The 23,426-nt window shown below is 33.4% G+C and overlaps 1 protein-coding gene and 1 long non-coding RNA gene across 2 annotated transcripts; both read right to left on the bottom strand.

The window, feature by feature from the left end:
- Window positions 1–3,642: 3,642 nt before the first annotated feature.
- LOC132274034 (phytosulfokines-like) lies at window positions 3,643–4,178 on the bottom strand. Its single transcript, XM_059775180.1, has 2 exons — window positions 4,008–4,178; window positions 3,643–3,905 (listed from the first exon to the last, which is right to left on the bottom strand). Exons 1-2 carry the CDS (start codon window positions 4,110–4,112, stop codon window positions 3,780–3,782), a joined length of 231 nt encoding a protein of 76 aa, XP_059631163.1. The 5' UTR covers window positions 4,113–4,178; the 3' UTR covers window positions 3,643–3,779.
- Window positions 4,179–20,409: 16,231 nt separating this feature from the next.
- Window positions 20,410–22,652, bottom strand: LOC132274035 (uncharacterized). The gene is made up of 3 exons (XR_009470319.1): window positions 22,393–22,652; window positions 21,430–21,645; window positions 20,410–20,720 (listed from the first exon to the last, which is right to left on the bottom strand). It is a non-coding gene; the product is annotated as an uncharacterized LOC132274035 (long non-coding RNA).
- Between the last annotated feature and the right edge of the window lie 774 nt (window positions 22,653–23,426).

Here is a 23,426-nt window from a genome sequence, read left to right on the forward strand (position 1 = left end):
TACTTATTTTAGCGCAGAGCACAAAGCTTCAAGTTTCACAGCTTGTGTGCTGTTTATCTGCCCCTCCCCCCCCCCCCCCCCCCTCTCTCGGAATTGTTTGCACCGAAGAGGAGTCAAACCTTCTTCTACCTTTTTTTCCCCAAGGTTGCTTCTACTGTTTCATGTTGACTATAGATAGTTCTTTTGAAACAAGTTTAGATGTTTATTTTTTATTTTTATTACACACAAGTCAAATTATTTTGTAAAGGATCTTAGAGCTAAACCATGCCCAGTGGGTTTCACTGCTTCATCAAGAACTTGAATAGTTGTAAAGCTTTACCCCACTAAGCTTTGGAGGTCAAAGTATATAACTACTTTCAGCACGGTGATGCATTTGGTTGCAAAGAAGATGGGAGGTAGGCTACATATTTTGTGACCTGTGCAATGCTTTTGTTTTCAAAACCAGGATTTCTATATGTTAATCATGATGCTTCCAACCTTTTGTTTAATAGGGTTTGTAGTATATGAAATTGTGTTTTGACCATAAAATCAAGAACATAACTAACAGACCTACCTTCTAGCAGCTGGTACTTTATGCATTTACTTTTTGTCATTTTCATTTATAATTTTGTGGCGTTATAAGCTAGAGCCTTTTTCGTAAGAGCGACCGGTCTGACTTGTGTGCACAGCTAGTGCCTAGTGATCATTCCAGGTCCTTGATTGTTTATTGTTGCATTTCAGCGTGATAAAATATGATGACAACGGATAGTCATAGAAAGATATATCCTAGACAAGACCTGATGTAGTGACATTATAAAGTGGTTTGGGAAAGGGTTTGCTTTTATAGATAAGTAACTATTTTGTTTAGGGCCTTACGAACTTTTAGTAGCTTTTCTGTAAGATATGATGTTGATAAAAGAAAATTGTGGCATGCTCAGAGAATTATGTACTATACAGCCTATAATATTTATAACATCAATTGAAAAAAGAATGGTAGATCTATTGCCTTTACGAAATGGAACAGTAATTTTGGTGCTATTGTACCACAGTAGTAAAATTACTAGCATGGCTTCTAAATATGTTGTGTTGGCATTAGCGGTTCTGATTTTCCGGCAATCAAAGAGAATTTTTCTTCCACATGAAAGGAACTTGCCCTAAAGTGGCGGTTTAGGAAATGTAGGAAGGCACAATTACAGATTGCATTGGCAGAATATGATCATAATCTTCTATTTTCTAATTTTTTTGTAGATGTTGATACTGAGAAAGGATAAACTTTGAAGGCAAGATTGAAGCAGGATTGTTTACACCAGCAGCTGAAATGTTGCAGAAACTCGACAGAACTAACAGCTGAGTGATCTGACAGTAGAAGGCAAGTTTTGCTCTTTTTGAATATTATACCATAAATTATAAATAAAATAAAATAAAATTAGTTATTATATCATCAATTATAAAAAATTAGAGATCTAGTGTATTGTATAATCACTCTCTTAATATTGGTAACTGAATAAATAAAAAATAAAAATTAGTTTGATAACTTCTGTAAAAATATTAGTGTTGTGTAATAATAATGGCTAGTGGAAAATGGATATACCAACGAAAAAGGTTGTTACTGTTTAAAATCATTAGAACCCCTGAAATTGGATCTCCTTTGTTGAATATTAACTGATCAGATAAAATTATATGTGTTCACACTTATTCAAGTGATGCTTACCAAAAAAACTGGGAAAAAAACAAAAAAAAAAAAATATGAGTCATCTGCATTTCTTCCGAAGTCGAGAAATTCAGTTTATTCAAAAATTAATAATTCTATTAAAACAATGGGTAGGTACTTCTGAGAATGAAAGTTGGCTTCTTATTTTTGCAGTCCAAGTGTGAAATACATAACTGGATTGACCAAATCATTTATTCTTTGTTTTTTTTTATTTAATTTTCAAGTCAACTTTCCACTAGAGAACAGTTTGTCTAATTCTTAAGTGCTCTTTTTCTTCTGTAGAAAGTGAGTGCCACAGCAAGCTAGGTGTTAGTGATGGTCCTGTCTGTCCCTATCGATAGTGCTAATGCGGGACTGCAATTTTTCTTCATTCTCAATCAACTATTCTATGTCCATTTCTAAGGTTTTTGTTTTTTGCATTGCAGGATCTGTGGACTTTATACATCCAGAGACAAAGAATCCGAGGCCTCAGAATCTTCTTTACGGAAAGGCTGTTGGAATCCAATGACTGGTTGTTATCAAAGAATGAGAGAAAAGAGAGAGAATTTGGAGAGGTATTTTGACCATTGCAAGAAGCACTATAAAGAACGCGGGTTGGATGATTAATTCTTAACATGGTTACATGGTGAGCTTAGCATTACTATCATGCGTTTTTTGATAATGACTTAAATCATCTGCGTTCATGAATTTTGAATTATCTGTCATTACTGTTCCTGGTCATTACTGTTCATGTCGCGACAATTTGTCAAATCCATCTTTGACTCTGATTCCCTTTATTCGACAAGGAGGTAGAGGGACATGAAGGTCCCAGGGGGCAAAGAAGATAGTGATGTGATTAGCCTGAATGGAAAATTTTGATCTTAATTTGTGTTAATTAACTATGTGATATTGTCCTGCCAGAATTATCTTATCAGAAGTGTCGATCCCAATAGCAGCAACTGCAATTTTTTTTATTTATTTCAGATGATGAACAAGTTTTACTTTTATTACTAATAGGCACTAGCCTATATGGTATAAGCTCTCCTTTCCCCAAAGCGGAGGTTGAGTGTTCGAGCCCAGTTTGGGCAAAATATATGGTTGGTGTGCTTTTGCTTGCACTTTCGAGGAGAAAAAAAAGGTTTTACTTTTGTTATTGTTATTATTATCTTTAATATGTTTGGTGGCATTGCTTGCATATACTTCTGTACTTGAACCACTACTCTTGCTGGTACATAAACTAGGTTGAAATTCAGGAAAGCCTCACCAACCCTGCCACTCCGACTTGAACCGAGATTGGTGGATTGCTCCTTTTTGCCACTTGGAACCGAAATACTCTAACACTGCTTGATAAGAACAGCGTGTCTACCGGTTTCAGTTGACCGGCTCTCTTCTTGAGAATCCATACATTCTTTATCAGTATAGACTTTGCTAATTACCAGTTACCGAATAGACTTTGCTGCAGCAAATTATCAGATACTTGGTGTTGGTGTGATAGAATTAATCCACTAGACATTGCTAGCTGTGTGTGTGTGTGTGTGTTTTTTTTTATTATTATTATTATTATTATTATTTTTTATTATTTTTTTTATATACCCTTTAACCAGTGTAAAAGATGTCAGGAAGGATTTGTGCTGATAGACGAATAACCGAAAGTTCAAGAATTTGAACTAAACATAATCAGCCCATGTCAAACATCAACTTCTGAAAGATACTTGGGGAGTTGAAACTGTCGTATTGTAGGTGGCATAAATTCATTCAAATACAGTATATTTACTGATATATATATATATGTATATATGTATGGATGTATGTATAAACCAATTTAATATTATAATGATTGCCTGTTGGTATATCCTGAAAATGGGAATAATATTTGGCCTTAACATTGCTAGCTTGATTTAGAAAAATGCTAAAGGAGATCGTGTGTATATATATATATAAATATATATAACCAAATCCAACTAGATCACAACTCACATGAAAACACATTCATATACAAACATTTATATTTGTTTATTTATTACTATTTATAATAGTAATATATTGACCAAACATATCTAGTACTCAGCTCCCTATATAGCATAATTTTTGCTAGGAACACAAATATTCTTCATGGTTTGTGCTTCTGGGTATAGATATAATCAGTATGAGCCACCAGAGTCCTCCTCATCAAGCACTCTTCCTTCTCCACACCTTCACATGCTTCATCAGCCTCAATGCTCTCTGCCCCATTAACCTATACATAATACACACATACATATATATATAATTAGGAATAATTTGTGATTCTTTAATTTTAAAAATAAATAAGTGGATATGATGAATGAAATGGACTTACCCCAATCTGGGGTGTCACCAGAGAAGGCTCGGGACGAGCGGCGGCGCACGTTAGCGCGAAGAAGAGGAGGAGGGCTATCAGGAGCAGGGTGTTGAGCTTAGACATGTTTGTCCAATTGCTTCACCAGAATGTTCTTGTCTGGTTCGGCAGATTGGGATGAGAATGAAGGGAGACTCGGGTGGAAGTGAATTTATAGATGGAGAGGAGAAGAGAGGGATGATCATATGCGCCAAGACTTAGCTGTGCTTGTGGTCGTGTCAAACTATTATTGGTAGAACTACTTAATTCAACTAGCTTTTTCTCATATTCCTTCCTCTTTCGTGAAATTGACCGTGGTTGTTGACACGTGTTTGGACATTTTAGTCTCACCATACTCGTAATAACTAATAACTAATAACCCACTACTGTAATTAGTCTTTTTTAAAATTAAAAAAAAAAAAAGGGAATTGTTAGGTAGAAATAACAATAAAATAAAATTAAAATTTTTATTAATTATTCTACAAAAACACAAAAAAATTTATGAACTTACAATAATGAGTCTCTCTCTCTTACGATAAATTATATACTATTCAAATTATAAAATAATAACTTCTCATAATTTTTCATTAAAAAAATTGCATAATAATGAAATAGACATTCCTTTTATTTGCTTTATTTTCTTTTATTTTTATTTTTTGCTATTAATTTTCATCTAACCAAACGAAATCTAGAAATAAAATTGAATGTACCACAAATTGCTCTCTATTTTCAGAAAGAAATTTCAATACACTTTACTCCATACCCTTGTTTTTTCTCTCTAGCCTTTATTTATAGAAGTGTACATTTGCCCTGAGAACCTCTCTCAGAACCTTCCCCGCTGGGCTCATCTTCAGTGGGCCTTTTATTCGGGCAGTTATGAAAGGAGAACTTCCTCATCACAGTGAGGAAGTTGGGCCTGGAGATGGTTTGAACAAGCATTGGGCGTATCGGGCTATCATGTGGGTGGATTAATGACCCTTCCAAGCTCTGAACCCAATAGATCGGGCCATATATAGGCCAGTGTGATACCCCTCGAATCCGAGATACGGGTTGATCAGGCCCAGGCCCAGGCCCAAACCCGAGGGATATCAAAGAATTAAGGTATTTTAAATCGAACACGGAATACAAAGTGAAATACGAAATAATATAATAAACTGAAAGAAACTAAAAGAAAATCCTTGTATCATAATTAATCAAATCCGATAATCCAAAACTCCATAAGTTTACACCTCGGGAATCCATCCATTGGATCCCTTATTAAAATTCTCAAACCAAAACTGAAATAATAGAAATAAAATCCAAAGCTAACATAGAGAAGATTCATACATAATCGGAGGAATGAATATCTGTATCTACTCTGCACTTCCAAATCCTAACCCTGGAACTGACGAACATCTGAAAAATAAAGAAGTGGGCCAGGCCTACATGCAAGTCCTGATCTACTATAATCCAAACAGTAATCCGATACGCAGATACATCCTAGGACGACTCAATAATATCTAGAGTAGTTCATATATGTATATAGTACACACTATTGGACGCTCGCTAGTCCAGTAGGTCTGTCTCAACCTGAATAAAAGGTAACATGCAAATACGCACCCTAAGGTTGGCATGAGTACCTAGACCTACCAAGGAACAACACCTATGTCCAGTTATCTATCCTAGGCGATATACGCGCCCTAACCATGGTCATGAGACTCAAGCTCATACCATGGCACCATATAATATATATATATATAAAGTCCGTACTCCTCCTAATACAAAATACCATCCATCTGTGTAGTGGTCTAATATATGTATAACATATCCATCCTGAAACCATAGTAGGTTATTCAATTCTCAATTGATATGACACAAGTAGGTGATGGACTTAACCTATATGATTAATCCATACCTTAATCCAAGTTAGGTAGAATTTAGTGTTTGAACTAGTCCATACCTAGTATGTCACTGTCCCATACCGGTACATGCAATCCTCCAGTTAACGCAGTTGATAATATAGTAATTCAATAGTCATCGACTATACTCCAGAATATGCACAAAATAGATTTAACGCATATACATATAACAGACATTCAATATAGAGCCAAAAATCCAATTCCAGTAATGTAAACTGCTATATTAAATTCAAGCATTTGCATCCTCCAACATAATCCATGAATTGATACAGTTAACAGAAATTTAAGTATCAATTATATCCAAGCTAAGTATAGGAACTTTTAGTTAATTCACTATACTTATAATACTATGAAAATATGAATTATATATATAGTTAAATCATATATAACAACATTGCTAAGCTCCAGTATATAAACCTAGCAAATCCTTCAATAAAATCCATGAATTGGTACAATTTAATAACAATTTGAGTACCAATTAAATCCAACCTAAGTATAGTTGAGTTTAATTAAATCACCATACTTAAAACACTGTAAACACATGATTTATATATATCATTAAATCATATATTAAAAACTTTGCAAAGTTCCGAAACATAAACTAGCAAAACAGTGTGCAAATATACCAGTTTTCTTTAACTGTGTGTTACTCCATGATTTAATCAAATTACAGATTAATGCTTTCCATAGTTTTATAAGTCTATTACAGTCCCAAAACACGTTTAGTACAGTTTAGAAGACATGCCAAAACACTATACAGTCCAAATCACGCACCAAAACCTTACAGTATGCAAAACTGGGCAAGAGCATGCTTTAAAAAAAAATTGAGCCTGCTCTTTTATTTGATTGAGCCGGCTCTATGGCTCTAAGAGCCGGCTCTAAGGCTGCCAAGAGCCGGCTCCAACCTTAGGGAGCCGGCTCTAAGGGTTACAGAGCCGGCTTTGTCCCCTTTTAGAGCCTGCTCTCACTCCCTTAGATACCGTCGACCGTTTCTGTGTCTTCTTCTCCAACTCCGGTGATTAACAGAGCCTCTGTGATGTTTTTAAATCTTTATTCTAGGTTCAAACTCAGTCCTAGGTACATATTAAACCACTGATATTCAATGATAACATGCATAGAACATAGGTTTAGAAGCAACGATCACAGAACCTTAGTCTGAAATTTTAAGCAACCCATAACAGATTAATTTGGTGAAATTAAATATTGTCTTAATTACTTATTCAAGGGTTCGTTTAATGTCTCAGACTAATCCTCAAGCATAAATATATATTCACAACAAGAATTTAACACAAGATTTAAAACAATCCGCAACAAGATTTCAGTTAAAACTTTTAAGCAACACTAAAACAGATTAATTCAATGGAACTAAAAACTGATTTAAACATGCATATTAGATGAATCATAACATTCGTTTCATATCTTTTAATCTTTGATTAATCCCTGGAGTCTTAACTAGGCATGCACAGAACACGAATTAACGGGAGAGAGAAGAACAGAGACTTATCTTTGAGAGTTTGAATTAAAATCTCTAACTGTCGTCTCTATCAACTTCGGCAACGTCAACTTGTTGTTATCAACCTCTGCCGCTCCTATTTAAATCCAAAACTCCTCCTTGAATCCCTCCCTTAAATCTCCTAAGGTTCTCTCTGTAAATTACTCAAACTCCCTCTCTGTTTCTCTGCCTTCACAACTCTCTGTATGACTCTATTACGTGAATAGGGTTAACAAATGTGATACCCTCGGATTCCCGAATGTGGGTTGGCCAAGCCCACGCCCGAATACCCGAGGATATCAAAAACAAAATCGGCAATAAACGAACACAGAGTACAAAAGAATAAAAAAGAATAAATACAATGCTGACAGGAAACTAAAATGATAATCTAATAATAAATCTCAGAATATATTTCCATTAATTAATAAACTCTTCTGATACAACTGATCCTCCAAAATACAACTCGGGAATCCATACTGTGTGGACCTCTAGAAAATCCAAACTAAACAAATGACAGCAATAACTGTTTAAATCAGGAAACTGAATCATAAAGGAACTCCTATGTAGCATCGTAAGAATGAAGTAGACTGATCCCCGCTCAGCACGAACAACCTCTACTCCTGACGAACACCTGAAAAATAATGGTGGGTCAGGCCCATAAACAAGTTCCACTCTACTATAGTCCAAGCAGAGATCCGATACACGTATACATCCTAGTCAATCCAACAATAACTACTAATCCGTATATATATATATACACACTAAAGGAACCTCACTAGACTATAGGGTTGTCTCAACCTAAATAGTAGGCAACATGTAAAACTCACATATAGTGAGCATGAGTACCTAGACCTACCAGAGTACACAACTACACTATATTTACCTACACATCCTTGGCGATATACGCACCCTAACCACTGATCCTGAGACTCAAGCTCATATCATGGCACCATACTTATATATATAAAATCTAGTAATCATCCTATTCAGTATAAATTAATCCTCCATAAGTCATTCAAATTGTTCAGCTGACCTGACTTGAATATAAGTAAAACTTAACATTTTAGTTAATCAATTCCCTTATATAATAAATTGCCCCTCCATAAGTCATTCAACTTGTTCAGCTGACCTGACTTGAATATAAGTAGGACTTAACATTTTAGTTAATCCATTCCCTTATATAAAATAGGTAGGATTTAACTGATAAGTTAATCCGTCCCTAGAATGCCAACGTCCCATACCGGTGCATTAAACCACACAATCTAACAATTAATGTAACGATTAAGGAAATACATCAAACAATCCAGAAATAACTATGATAATATGATATCAAGTTATTACAAAATAGGAATGACTTATTATTTATTTAAGCTTCCTATATCATATATCCTACATAAACTGAATCTTATACATATGATGATATTTTATTATACTGTCAAATAAGTATTCTCCATATCCAATTCATCCTACACATTGAATCTCAATTGCTAAAACATATTAAAAGATTAAATTCATTCGTTTGTTTAAAACATTCAAATAGCAAGCATCATTATGATTGAGTCTATTTAAATTTATTTAAACCCAAACCTAGTTCCTATTTAATGTTCAGGAATCCTAAGCATGTTTCTACGTTCCATCATTCCACAGATATGAAAAATACATAATTTAAACATGTAAAAATTCACACCGGAAATCAAATCAAAATCATGCATTTATCAATTCATAACACAAGAACAGATATGAACCAAATTCATAAAGCCTATGTCCTAATCCAATTAAACACGCATAATTATTTAATTTTATGTGTTTAATAAATTCTGGAATTTCCTAAGCATGTACAGAAACACGAATCAAAGGGAAAGAGATAGAAGAAGAAATTGCCTTAAACTTTCGGATCGAAAGTTAAATTTCTTCTTCCTTGATCTTCTCTCTACATGATTTTTTTTTCTCCTTCTTTCATTTTCCTCCTTCCCTCTCTAACTCTCTCTCTCTAGAATATATCACGTGAATATTTCTAACCCCCTTTTACAACCTATAACTATATATTTATAGGCTAAATAAAATAACCCTAACCTTTTTCCCAATCCAAGTTAACTTAAAAAAAATAAATATTAAAATATTAAAAAGGTAAGTAAAATATGTTACGTATATAATTTATGTATATCTTTATTAAATAAATAAATTATACACATCCCATTATTTATTAATGGATTATCCAATAATACTTAAGTTATCATAATATTATAAAGTAACTTAAAACATAACACGTATTAAATCTACATATATTTTTATTATTTAAATATAAAACATATACATCAGATTAAATATTATTACCTAAGTTACCATAAAAATAATTAATAAATTACTTTCCCTTTTATATATATTTAAAAGGTAAGTAAAATATGTTACGTATATAATTTATGTATATGTTTATTAAATAAATAAATTATACGCATTCTATTATTTATTAATGGATTATCCAGTAATACTTAAATTACCATAATATTATAAAGTAACTTAAAATATAACACGCATCAAATCTACGTATATTTTTATTATTTAAATATAAAACATATACATCAGATTAAATATTACTACCCAAGTTACCATAAAAGTAATTAATAAATTACTTTCCCTTTTATATATATTAAAAAGGTAAGTAAAATATGTTACGTATATGATTTATGTATATGTTTATTAAATAAATAAATTATGCACATTCCATTATTTATTAATGGATTATCCAATAATACTTAAGTTACCATAATATTATAAAGTAACTTAAAATATAACACATATCAAATCTATGTATATTTTTATTATTTAAATATAAAACATATACATCAGATTAAAAATTATTACCCAAGTTACCGTAAAAGTAATTAATAAATTACTTTCCTTTTTATATATGTATATAATATATATCTATATATATACATGCACAACTATCTATAGGTAATAATCCATACACATCCAACCTCCTATTCAAGTAGTCCATTGGACCCAATTGGTTGGCCCATTACTACTAACCATAACCATAAAAGAAAAAAAAAAGAAAATAATAAAAGAAAAGAAAACGTTTAATTTACAATTAATCAAAATACCATTTAAGCACATAATCTAATTAAACAATTAACACATAGGCAAATATAAATAATACATAAATACATAATCAAATAATCAAGTAATACATAATTCAATTAAACACATAAGCAATTAGTCAAATAATCAATTAAATAATTAAAAATACAATTAAAATAAATAAATAAATACCAAAACTATCATTTTAAAATTATGAGTATTACATTCTTCTCCCCTAACAAAATGAATTCCGTCCTCGGAATTCGCCCTTACTTTCTTCCATTATGCTTGGAAACTGTAAGCGAAAAACATCATCATATTCCCAAGTAGACGCAACCGCACTATAAGGGCTCCATTTAACTCTAATATACCAAGTGGTATACAGGGTTCCTATATTTTAAGAAACACAATAATCATACGATACGTAGGTTGTATCAACGTAATCCTCCCATGTCGACAAGAGAATGATCTACATACCTCCAAGTGCCATAGAATATACGCACAAACTCCTATGCACCCAGCCCTAATAATTTGGTAACGCTAATTCAAAGGCGACTGCCTCAATTGCGAAACACAATCCTCTAAAAGTCAATGTAATAAGTAAAATTGACATTTCTCCAAAAATCGCTGTTCTTCCTACATAGAAAACAGAACAAGCAAACTACTCCCTGATAGAAAAACTCTATTTACAACATCCCACTATCGCTTCCCAACCGCGCGCAATTCAATACAAAGGGAAGTATCTCTTTCAGGCATATTTTTAAATGAAGTCGAGGTCTGATTGTACAACCTTTACTTCCATTTCCAACCAACAAATGAGAGGTATACATTGTGAAAGATACAAAACCTCTAAAGTTATCACACTAACCTCCTTGTGCCAACAATATCACAGATAAAATTCCGACAAGTGAAGTAAACACTTCCAACTGTTCATGAAAATCTAGGATATACGCCTTAAACATATCCTGTATGGTCTAATTTAATCTCTCGATTAATTCCCCCGTCTATAGATATGAAGTAGAGCTGCTGCTCCAAAATCTTCATAAAGCTCATTTAAAATAGCACTTTGCATCCACTAATATGGACATCCACATGCTATAACACCGCTGTCACTGAACTATAGAACTACTATGAAATTTTAAAATAAGCATTACTCAAATTTATGTCCTCAAGCGATTTTTCTCAATCCACCACTCGGATTCCATATGAAAAATTGAAATTCCAAATCAATGTCGATCCTTCCCACTGACCGCACTCCTGTTTAGTTCAACTTCCATATTTGTTATAGGAAGTGGCTAAAGATTCCTATGATATCCGATGATCAACTTTTCACCTTTGTAGTAGGTTTTACACTTAGGGCAATTATATACACGTTTGTTCACCAAAACTGACTTTTAAAAAAAAAAAATGTACCTTCTAACCATTTAGGTGTACCAAGAAAAATTATAAATTTCCATCTCAGTCGCCCGACCGTCATATCACTATTTACAGAAACTACTAACTCTCTTCCAGTACCTTAAACTCCTTCTCTAGGGTCAGCTCTAATATTTAAAATTGACCTCCTGAACTACCTTGGTAATAACAAGTGTTATTATTACACCTGCTATACATTCAACGGATAACTCATCAACGAACCGAAAAGATTTAAATATCTTATCGGTTGTTAAGAGCATCCACTTCCATAATTGCTTCCACCAGACGGAACTTGATATAAAGTGTGAATTACCACTTCTATCTATCTAAACCGTCTCGTGATCCATTCTATTCATATGAACTAAAGTCCTACCAGTTCGAAATAGACAAGAACTAAGCTGACCTAACTTATCAGTCAACCAATATCCCATCCAGAATCCTGACCCTTGTACGAAGTCAGCAATCCCTCAACTAAATCCGTGAAAAATGCTCTCTCACTTCCACTTCAATATAAGGAATAGCTGTAAATGATCTAGTGATCTCTGATGGTCCATCTCGACTATCTAATAAAAATTACAATGGGAGACAAAATCACTATGTCCCCCCTCCTGCCTGTCCTCCAAACATCTGCTTTATACCGTGAAGCATCATATTTCCACTAGGATAAATAAAGAACTAAGAGTTGTGAAACTCAGTCCTTGCATCCTCCATCCAATTTGTCTGCAGAAAGTACTGTTAATCCGGTACCACCAGTTTTCGTCCGTACCCGTTGTTTAAATTGGAGTATCTTTAAAAGCGAATTCTGCAACTAAATCTATCCACCACTGATCTGTGATAAACTTACCGATATTGAAAGTCAATCGGTAATTCCATTTATCAATAGTCAACTATTACTTTAACTCAATAAAAGTCAACAAACTACGACATTTCCATACATACCATGCACCTCATCTTTATATAAGTGTTTAGTCTCACCATCTTATCTTTGACACACCCTGTTTCTTTAAGACAAGTTAATGACAATCCAACTTCTTTGTCTAACTTTAAAAGAATATGAAATATTTCCATCTTCTACATAAGTCATCAATTTCATTGCAACAGCTAATTGTTGCAAATTGTGACTAAAAAAAATAATTCCATATTATTTATGGAAATGAAGAGACTTAGTTTCCTCCTCCATGTGCAACACCGGCAAATTCCTCCTAATGACACACCCTCTTGAATAAATTCTTGATTAAGAATTTACTGATGAATATTTATTCAGTCTCCTATCCTCACTCGGTGTCATTCTAATAAATACTTAATCCAGTACTAAATCCTCATTCCGACTTGGTAACAACTTCTGAAATTTTCAAGAAGATATTCAGCAAATCTAGCACATCTGATATATCATCATGACGTTACAGTGATCTTTATTTACCACTACCTCACGCATACCGAAACATTAACAACCACCAATATTATGGCGTTGTAATATGATACGAATCCATACCTAACGTGAAGTATATCAAACTAATCGTTCTAGATTGTTTGACTCGTAGTGATGGTTTAATTATCCTATCCCAAAACACACCATAATGACACATGTCCAGGTCCAATAGATTGGCTAGATTTATGTGTATCTACCAAATTCTACGACCATATGCTCACAAATCTAGCATAAATAGCGCTATTAGTCCATGTTATTAAAACAATAGTTAGCTGATCACACACTTGTGTCCCCAACTAAACCACATACCAAATCCCGAGTAATTAACAAAAAAAAAAAAAAAAAAATTAAAACACGTATGATAAATATAATAAAACAAGATATACTCCTACTTAGGATATCATTTTTTCTAAAAAAAAGAAAGTCTCCTTTGAAATCAACCTTACTAGATTTTTTCAAAATTTCCTTTTATAGTTTCATAAATAATCATCCAATCTCGAAACATATCCTTTAAAACATAGATTAAAAACACAAATATTTGCCTAAGCAAATACCAAGGTCTTAATTCTCATCCTTCTTATATGCGGAATGTAAACTGTCTAACTTGGCTTTTTAAAGCGAATTAGAATGTCACAACATAATACCAATGCCCTCTTGTATGTGATTTAAAAATTATGTATTTCATTCTTATAAGAAGACATCCGATCCCCAAACTCCTGAACAATACTTCTTATATACCTCTTTTAGAGATGATAAGAAAACTTAATTATTTATAGATTGATCAACCCCAATTCTACTAATAACATTCGCCATACTATTAGCAATTCAGATCACCTCGCGCGATCATCTATCTTCAAGATTTAGTACCCTCTCTATTAGATGCACATAAATCTCCTCCATTATGATCCTTTTCGGCTCCTACTCCTCGCTTGTCTCCTTTTTGAGATCAACTGAAGTCGCATTGGCCCCGATATGCGGTGACCTATTACGTACACCTAAATTCTTCCTTGGCTTATACTTTTAAAGTAACGCCAAATGAACCTAAACCATCGATCCCTAACTCTGCCTTTTGGCAACGAAATCGATAACGTACTCCTTTACTCCTTTGGGTCTTTATCGCTTTCGCCTTGAACCCATCCTTTTCCTAGTGCCAACCATTCTATGACTACAGAATATAATTAACATCAGCTCCTCCTAACAAACCGTAAATAGAGTACAACGAATCCTAATACGGGCTCTAAGTTTTAAGAGAAGCAACGCGGAAGTCACATAACGAAAGACACTCCTAAGGATACTTGAACCTGGAGTGCTCTGATACCAACTGTGATACCCTCGGATTCTCGAATACGGGTTGGCCAGGCCCACGCCCGAATATCCGAGGATATCAAAAACAAAATCGGCAATAAACGAACACAGAGTACAAAAGAATAAAAAAGAATAAATACAATGCTGACAAGAAACTAAAATGATAATCTAATAATAAACCTCAGAATATATTTCCATTAATTAATAAACTCTTCTGATACAACTGATCCTCCAAAATATAACTCGGGAATCCATACTATGTGGACCCCTAGAAAATCCAAACTAAACAAATGACAGCAATAACTGTCTAAATCAGGAAACTAAATCATAAAGGAACTCCTATGTAGCATTGGAAGAATGAAGTAGACTGATCCCCGCTCAGTACGAACAACCTCTACTCCTGACGAACACCTGAAAAATAATGGTGGGTTAGGCTCACAAAGAAGTTCTACTCTACTACAGTCCAAGCAGAGATCCGATACACATATATATCCTAGTCAATCCAACAGTAACTAGTAGTCCGTATATATATATATACACACTAAAGGAACCTCACTAGACTATAGGGTTGCCTCAACCTGAATAGTAGGCAACATGCAAAACTTACATATAGTGGGCATGAGTACCTAGACCTACCAGGGTACACAACTACACTATATCTAGCTACACATCCCTAGCGATATACGCACCCTAACCACTGATCTTGAGACTCAAGCTCATATCATGGCACCATACTTATATATATATAATCTAGTAACCATCCTATTCAGTATAAATTAATCCTCCATAAGTCATTCAACTTGTTCAGCTGACCTGACTTGAATATAAGTAGAATTTAACATTTTAGTTAATCAATTCCCTTATATACTAAATTAATCCTCCATAAGTCATTCAACTTATTCAGCTAACCTGACTTGAATATAAGTAGGACTTAACATTTTAGTTAATCCATTCCCTTATATAAAATAGGTAGGACTTAACTGATAAGTTAATCCGTCCCTAGAATGCCACCGTCCCATACCTGTGCATTAAACCACACAATCCAACAATTAATGTAATGATTAAGGAAATACATCAAACAATTCAAAAATAACTATGATAATATGATATTAAGTTATCACAAAATAGGAATGACTTATTATTTATTTAAACTTCATATATCATATGTCCTACATAAACTGAATCTTATACATATGATAATATTTTATTATACCGTCAAATAAGCATTCTCTATATCCAATTCATCGTACACATTTAATCTCAATTACTAAAACATATTAAAAGATTAATTTCATTCGTTTGTTTAAAATATTCAAATAGCAAGCATCATTATGATTGAGTCTATTTAAATTTATTTAAACCCAAACCTAATTCCTATTTAATGTTCAGGAATCCTAGGCATGTTTCTACATTCCATCATTCCACAGATATGAAAAATATATAATTTAAACATGTAAAAATTCACACCGAAAATCAAATCAAAATCATGCATTTATTAATTTATAACACAAGAATAGATATGAACCAAATTCATAAAACCTATGTTCTAATCCAATTAAACACGCATAATTATTTAATTTTATGTGTTTAATAAATCCTGGAATTTTCTAGGCATGTACAGAAACACAAATTAAAGGGAAAGAGATAGAATAAGAAATTGCCTTAAACTTTTAGATCGAAAGTTAAACTTCTTCTTCCTTGATTTCTCTCTACAGGGTTTTTTTTCCTCCTTCCTTCATTTTCCTCCTTCCCTCTCTAACTCTCTCTCTCTAGAATATATCACGTGAATATTTTCAACCCCCTTTTACAACCTATAGCTATATATTTATAGGCTAAATAAAATAACCCTAACCCTTTTCCCAATCTAGGTCAACTTAAAAAAAATAAATATTAAAATATTAAAAAGGTAAGTAAAATATGTTACGTATATAATTTATGTATATCTTTATTAAATAAATAAATTATACACATCCCATTATTTATTAATGGATTATCCAATAATACTTAAGTTATCATAATATTATAAAGTAACTTAAAACATAACACGTATTAAATCTACATATATTTTTATTATTTAAATATAAAACATATACATCAGATTAAATATTATAACCTAAGTTACCATAAAAATTATTAATAAATTACTTTCCCTTTTATATATATTAAAAAGGTAAGTAAAATATGTTACGTATATAATTTATGTATATGTTTATTACATAAATAAATTATACGCATTCTATTATTTATTAATGGATTATCCAGTAATACTTAAGTTACCATAATATTATAAAGTAACTTAAAACATAACACGCATCAAATCTACGTATATTTTTATTATTTAAATATAAAACATATACATCAGATTAAATATTACTACCCAAGTTACCATAAAAGTAATTAATAAATTACTTTCCCTTTTATATATATTAAAAAGGTAAGTAAAATATGTTACGTATATAATTTATGTATATGTTTATTAAATAAATAAATTATGCACATTCCATTATTTATTAATGGATTATCTAATAATACTTAAGTTACCATAATATTATAAAGTAACTTAAAACATAACACGTATCAAATCTATGTATATTTTTATTATTTAAATATAAAACATATACATCAGATTAAAAATTATTACCCAAGTTACCATAAAAGTAATTAATAAATTACTTTCCTTTTTATATATGTATATAATATATATCTATATATATACATACACAACTATGCATGGGTAATAATACATACACATCCAACCTCCTATCCAAGTAGTCCATTGGACCTAATTGGTTGGCCCATTACTACTAACCATAACCATAAAAGAAAAAAAAAAGAAGAAAATAATAAAAGAAAAGAAAACTTTTAATTTACAATTAATCAAAACACCATTTAAGCACATAATCTAATTAAACAATTAACACATATGCAAATACAAATAATACATAGACACATAATCAAATAATCAAGTAATACATAATTCAATTAAACACATAAACAATTAGTCAAATAATCAATTAAATAATTAAAAATACAATTAAAACAAATAAATAAATACCGAGACTATCCGTTTAAAATTAGGGGTGTTACAACAAACCCTTGACAGACGTATGTTTATATTTATAGGTTTTACGTAAAACCCTAAATTAAATCCTAAACCAACTATATGTCGACTCCAATCCTAGACACGATGTAAAACATAAAACCCTAAGTCAATTCACGTAATTAATTTAATCCATTTTAAAATAAAATCTGATTAAATACACATGAGATTAAAAATAACTAACCACATAATATAAAAAGAAAACCATTTAATTTAAAGAAAATAAAACACAAGTAAATAACAATAATACAACAAGTAATTCAAAAAAAAACTTAAATAATTACACCAATTAAAAATAATTCAATAAAATTACATATAATTAAATAAAATGCAATTAAATACAATAATTAAATTTCAGAATTGTCCTTGTAAAATTAGAGGTATTACAGCCAGTTTATTTTCGGTACCCTCACCTGTTCCCTAATTAATTAGGGTGAGATTAACAAGGGGATGTAATCATGATGTGACGGCTCAATACGATGACATGGGGAAGCAGACGGTTAGTGCTGAGATCAATGCTTTGAAAACTGAAGCCTCTTTATTTCTCTAACGCCTCAGTCAACGAAACTGTTCTTTTTTAAAACTCTTAATATGTTCCTCATCCATGCAAATCCTTAAGAATGCTATGTTGTTGAAGGATTCTGGTGTAAATAGCTCGAAGGACGAAGGGATGTTGTTCCATACTTTCTCTTTCAAGTTGTCAAGTCTGGCCTTGCAAACGTTGCTCCCAGCACCAAAAATTCTCCACCTGTCTTAGAATCTGCCTCGGAGAAGGGGAAAGGAAAGTGACCCCTGCCGGATGAGGGGTCTGGTCTGATATGGACGACGTTCACTTAACACAAAGGGTTCAGATTTTTGGGGCGACCGAGCCCAATTCGCAACAAGAAGTGCCTCTTCTGGCGGTAAAACCGAGGAAGCAGAGAGGACTTCATCTCCCTCTCTGATAGTGATTCCGTGGACCCCCAGGTACGTGCAAGTGGATGGATTGGTTATTTCCCCCAGTAACACCGTGTTCAAGGATGGTCCAACCACTCTTGCATATTACAAAAACATATGGACTCTACAGGATGTAAAAGTCTAAAAAGAGATGGGCCAGAGGGACATATACAACCGGTTCCCTATTTCTGCCATGGAGGTGACTTGCTGTTTGACCCTTTCTAATCTCTTCTCTTTCTTTTCATTATTCTAACTTTGTTAGCTCATATTGGGAATAACAGTTTTTATGTGTTTGCATACATACCCTATTTGGGATGATCACCATGCAGAGGCAACTTGAGATTGCAGACAAGAACGTCCGCAACTTCTCTGCTGGGATCAAGGCTGTGAACATTGACCTGAGGAAGGCTAATGCCAGGCAAATACAGTTGGAGCTCGAGTTGGTTGCTCTACTGAAAAAGAGGGATGTCCTGCGGACTGAGAGGGATGCTCTGCAGACTGAGAGGGATAATCCCCAGAGCGCCCTGGCGACTAAGCGGGCTGACCGGTCGGCACTTGAAAAGAAATCCTCGGATGACTGCATGGCTCTCCTGGGCATAATGAGCAAGGTTGAAGGTGGGATAAAGGCCTTGTATACTCGTTTCTCCCGGGCTGGAGCTCTCAGATATGCTCAAGGGTTTAGAGATGGTTTCACAAATCGTTTCCCTCCCAAAGGGAAGACGAGCTCTTACACCGGTCCGGATGATTGTGACAGTGATCTTAAGATTGACCCACCAAGCAATTACACCGACCCATCCCTTAATCCAACCGAGCTTATCTTTAGGGAGTGTAAAGAGATTGTGACCTCTGGGGCCATTCCTCCTGTTTTTGCAGTTTAACCTCTGAGTGCCGCTATTGGGCCTTTTGTTTCCCCATCCGCCCAAACTGTTGACAGTTAGGCTCGGACGCTTAAGGATATTGTTTAGATTGATTCCCAATCCTGAGGAGATGAGACAATGGATGACGTTCGGGGTGATGCTAGATCAGCCCGGCGGGACAAAAGAACGGAATAGATCAGTAATTTGTTTTTGTTTTTGCTTTATTCTGAATTTGATTTTTGTAAGGTTGAGAATGCCTACCCTTGTTCTTCTAAATGAAAGTATATGAAGAATTTTTTCTTGGGCTCTGTTCTACTTCCATTTTTAACTTGCAAATTTCACAAGTGTTTTCCGTTCGGCTAATTTCACAAGCATCTGTCGTTTGGCTAATAAGTGTTTTGGCGTTAGGCTAGAGTATCACTTGCAAATGTGTTGAATTGTATTTGTGCAAGTTTTTGGCGTTCGGCTAATAGTGTCGCTCTCCACTTACTTGGTTAGCATTTGGTGCTCAGCTAAAATGCCACTTGCCACTGACTTATTTGTATTTGTGCAGATTTTTGGCTTTCGGCTAGGGGTGGCAATTCGTGTTCACGGGTTGTAATCGTGTCGTGTTAATCTAGGTGTATTCTACTAAATAAGTTAACCCGAACATGACCCATTTAATAATCGTGTCAAGAACCCTCAACACGAAAACGACCTGTTTATTAAACGGGTGACATGACACGACACGTGTAACCCGTTTAATAAATGGTTCGTGTAACACACAACACAACCCAACTAATTTAAAGACCTGTTTAACTTAAATGGTCTTTTATCCCGTTTAATGATCTATTTACTCAATTAAACAATAATTATTAGGAAAAAAACTTAGAATCCAGCCAAATTACTAACTAGTCCATACGATAGTAAATTAAAAGACAAAAATTTAGAGAGTTATTACAAAGCCCAAATATTCAAAAGAAAAAGAAAAACATCAACCCCCCAAAAGCCAAGTACAATGCAAAGGAACTAAAAAAAAAACAAAAGAAAAAAAATTATCATCTTTGTCTTCATGATGTGTCTAGCTCATCACTTCTCTTAAAAGTCTTTCGGATGTCATCATTCTGTTGCATACAAAAAGAAGCCAAAAAAAACTAAAGCAGCAGCAACTTGAGAAAGGAAGACCAACTCTTTGATAAAAATACCTGTAAGGCAAAGAAGTGAATAAGCTAGATTTTCATTTGATTTTAAATAGATAATGATGCAGGCTTGATGGCATAAATAAGCAAAATAATTAAAATATGATTTTTCCACCAAACTACAACAACCACATGAAAATTTATTCAAAGTTTGAATACCAAGGAACATGACTTGCTAAAGCACACAAAAACACAATATAATTTGATATATTGATATGAATATAATAAAATGTCAGCTTAAAATCAAAATGTCACACTTGCTATAATTAATTCATTTTTACATACTTGGATGGAGTAACTAGGAATTTAACAAATATCTTCTTGTACTCGACTCTAAAACCCCATTTCAAATTTATATCTAAACATTAGCTTTGCTTGACAGACACTGCCTACCATTTACAACAATGACAAAACAATAACTTGAATTGTAAAGTAGAAGCCAAAATATTTTCTTTAAAACCTTTAAATTTTCAATTTCTAGCAAACTAGCACCACCACCAAAAGAAGAGTATAACTACCTACTGAATTTTTAATTTTTGGTCATACAAACACTGTTGAAAGATTGGGCTGAAGGACGGTCATCATTGTTGATATTTGGTTGCATAACATTTTGAGTCAAGTCATCAACTTGAAGCTTCATTGTATTTATATTAAAACATCCAACAAAAAAATATTTTCAGCTGAATAAAAGTAACTGGAGATATAAGTAACTGACCTATGTCAGCGCATCCCTTTTAATACAAGAGACCATATGTCGCTTCAAGTTACAAGTACCATACCGGCTATCAGCAATATACACAGCCCCGCACTTCTTACATTTGCATTTTTTCTTGCTGTCTTCATCCATCAGAAGTATATCAAAGTGCACCCAAACTGATGATGTGAGTGTTCGTTTGCACTTCCTAACTTGCTCAGCATTTCGAGAATCCATCTACGTATTACAAAAGGAAAAAAAAAATCACACACAATAACACCTAATAAAAAATATCCATAATAAATAGCAAATAAAAATATGATAGTATGCAACATGTTTGTAATGGAAAGTAAACTAAATACACATTATAAAAGCTCTATTCAGCTACTGAAAATTTGTAAGAAAATAGAATGAAAATTTTGGAATCTCATTATTACCGACTTTAGAACCCTATCTAAAGTTCTAATATGTACCTTGGAAAAATATTAAAATAATATATACATAACTTTAGAACCATATCTAATTAAAATATATATTCAGTGAAACATGAAAAAAAAAAAAAAAAAAAAAAAAGGGAATCACAACAAAGAAATATGTAATAGAATAAACAAAAAAAAAAAAAAAAAAAAAGTCTGATCCAGACCTCTCCAACTGAATAAATGGATTTATAAGACAAATAAAGAGAAAATGCTGATATGACAGGGGTGGGATCTATTTCATGCTTTGAACCAGACCTAGGTTTTGAAGAGCAACCCATCCCTAAATCCAGAAAAACATAGAATTGTTTTCTCACTTGTTGATATTTTCTCTAAGTTTCACAAATCTGATTTTACGCAACAGGAAAACCAACAAGGAAAAAAAAAAAACTAAATTAGGAAACGAGGGTTAAGGTTTCTATTACATGAATCTGAAAAAACTCAAGAGGTATGAACATATGATGAGGAAGGAAGAAATATGAAGAAGAGAGGGTGAGAAATTAATTACGTGTCTTCTATATTTTCGGTGATCAGAGGTTGTTTGAAGATTGTCTTCTTCTTTCGGCCTAGGCTGTGGGATACATATGGAGATAGATCTTCTTCCACCATTTATAATATATATGGCTTTATAATATATGTGGCTTTGAAATGGAGACTGAAGAGGGAGATGTAAGGTTAAGGTATGGGTAAGAGTGTCTGAGAGCAACTGAAGAGGTGAACCGTGTGAATGGGAAATTGAATTCTACAACATCTTAAAGAAAAAAAAAAAATTTGGGAAGTGCAAACAAATTAAGAGCTGACTTATAATTAATAGGGTTAAGATAAAATGACCTAAATATCCCTATTAATTGGGTCTAAATATAGGTAACGGGTTACACGGGTCATATTGATACGATTATGACACGTTTAGTTAAATGGGTATAAAAGGGTTACATGGGTTGAGCCCCACAACCCGAACACGACACGATTAATTAAACGGGTTAATCGTATCAACCTCTTTATGACCGGAACCCAATTATGGTCAACCTAAACCCATTTATCTCGTGTCGTGTTGGTGGGTCGTGTCGAGTTTTGCCACCCCTACTTTCGGCTCATAATGCCACTTGCCGCTTACTTGGTAAAGTTTTTGGCGCTCGGCTAGAATGTCACTTGCCACTAACTTATTTATATTTGTGCAAGTTTTTGGCATTCGGCTAATAGTGTCACTTACCACTTACTTGGTTAAGTACTTGGCGCTCAGTTAGAATGCCACTTGCCACTGATTTGTTTGTATTTGTGCAAGTTTTTGGTGTTCGGCTCATAGTGCCACTTGCCACTTATTTGGTTAAGTGTTTGGCGCTCAGCTAGATGCCACTTGCCACTAATTTGTTTGTATTTGTGTAAGTTTTTGGCATTCGGCTCATAGTGCCACTTGCCACTTACTTGGTTAAGTGTTTGGCACTCAGCTAGAATGCCACTTGTCACTGACTTATTTGTATTTGTGCAAGTTTTGGTGTTCGGCTCACAGTGCCACTTGCCACTTACTTGGTTAAGTATTTAGCG

The sequence above is a fragment of the Cornus florida genome, unplaced genomic scaffold (genome assembly GCF_030987335.1).
Source record: "Cornus florida cultivar Cherokee Brave unplaced genomic scaffold, ASM3098733v1 CherokeeBrave_3.0.0_Hap2_Chr09, whole genome shotgun sequence".
NCBI lineage: Eukaryota > Viridiplantae > Streptophyta > Magnoliopsida > Cornales > Cornaceae > Cornus > Cornus florida.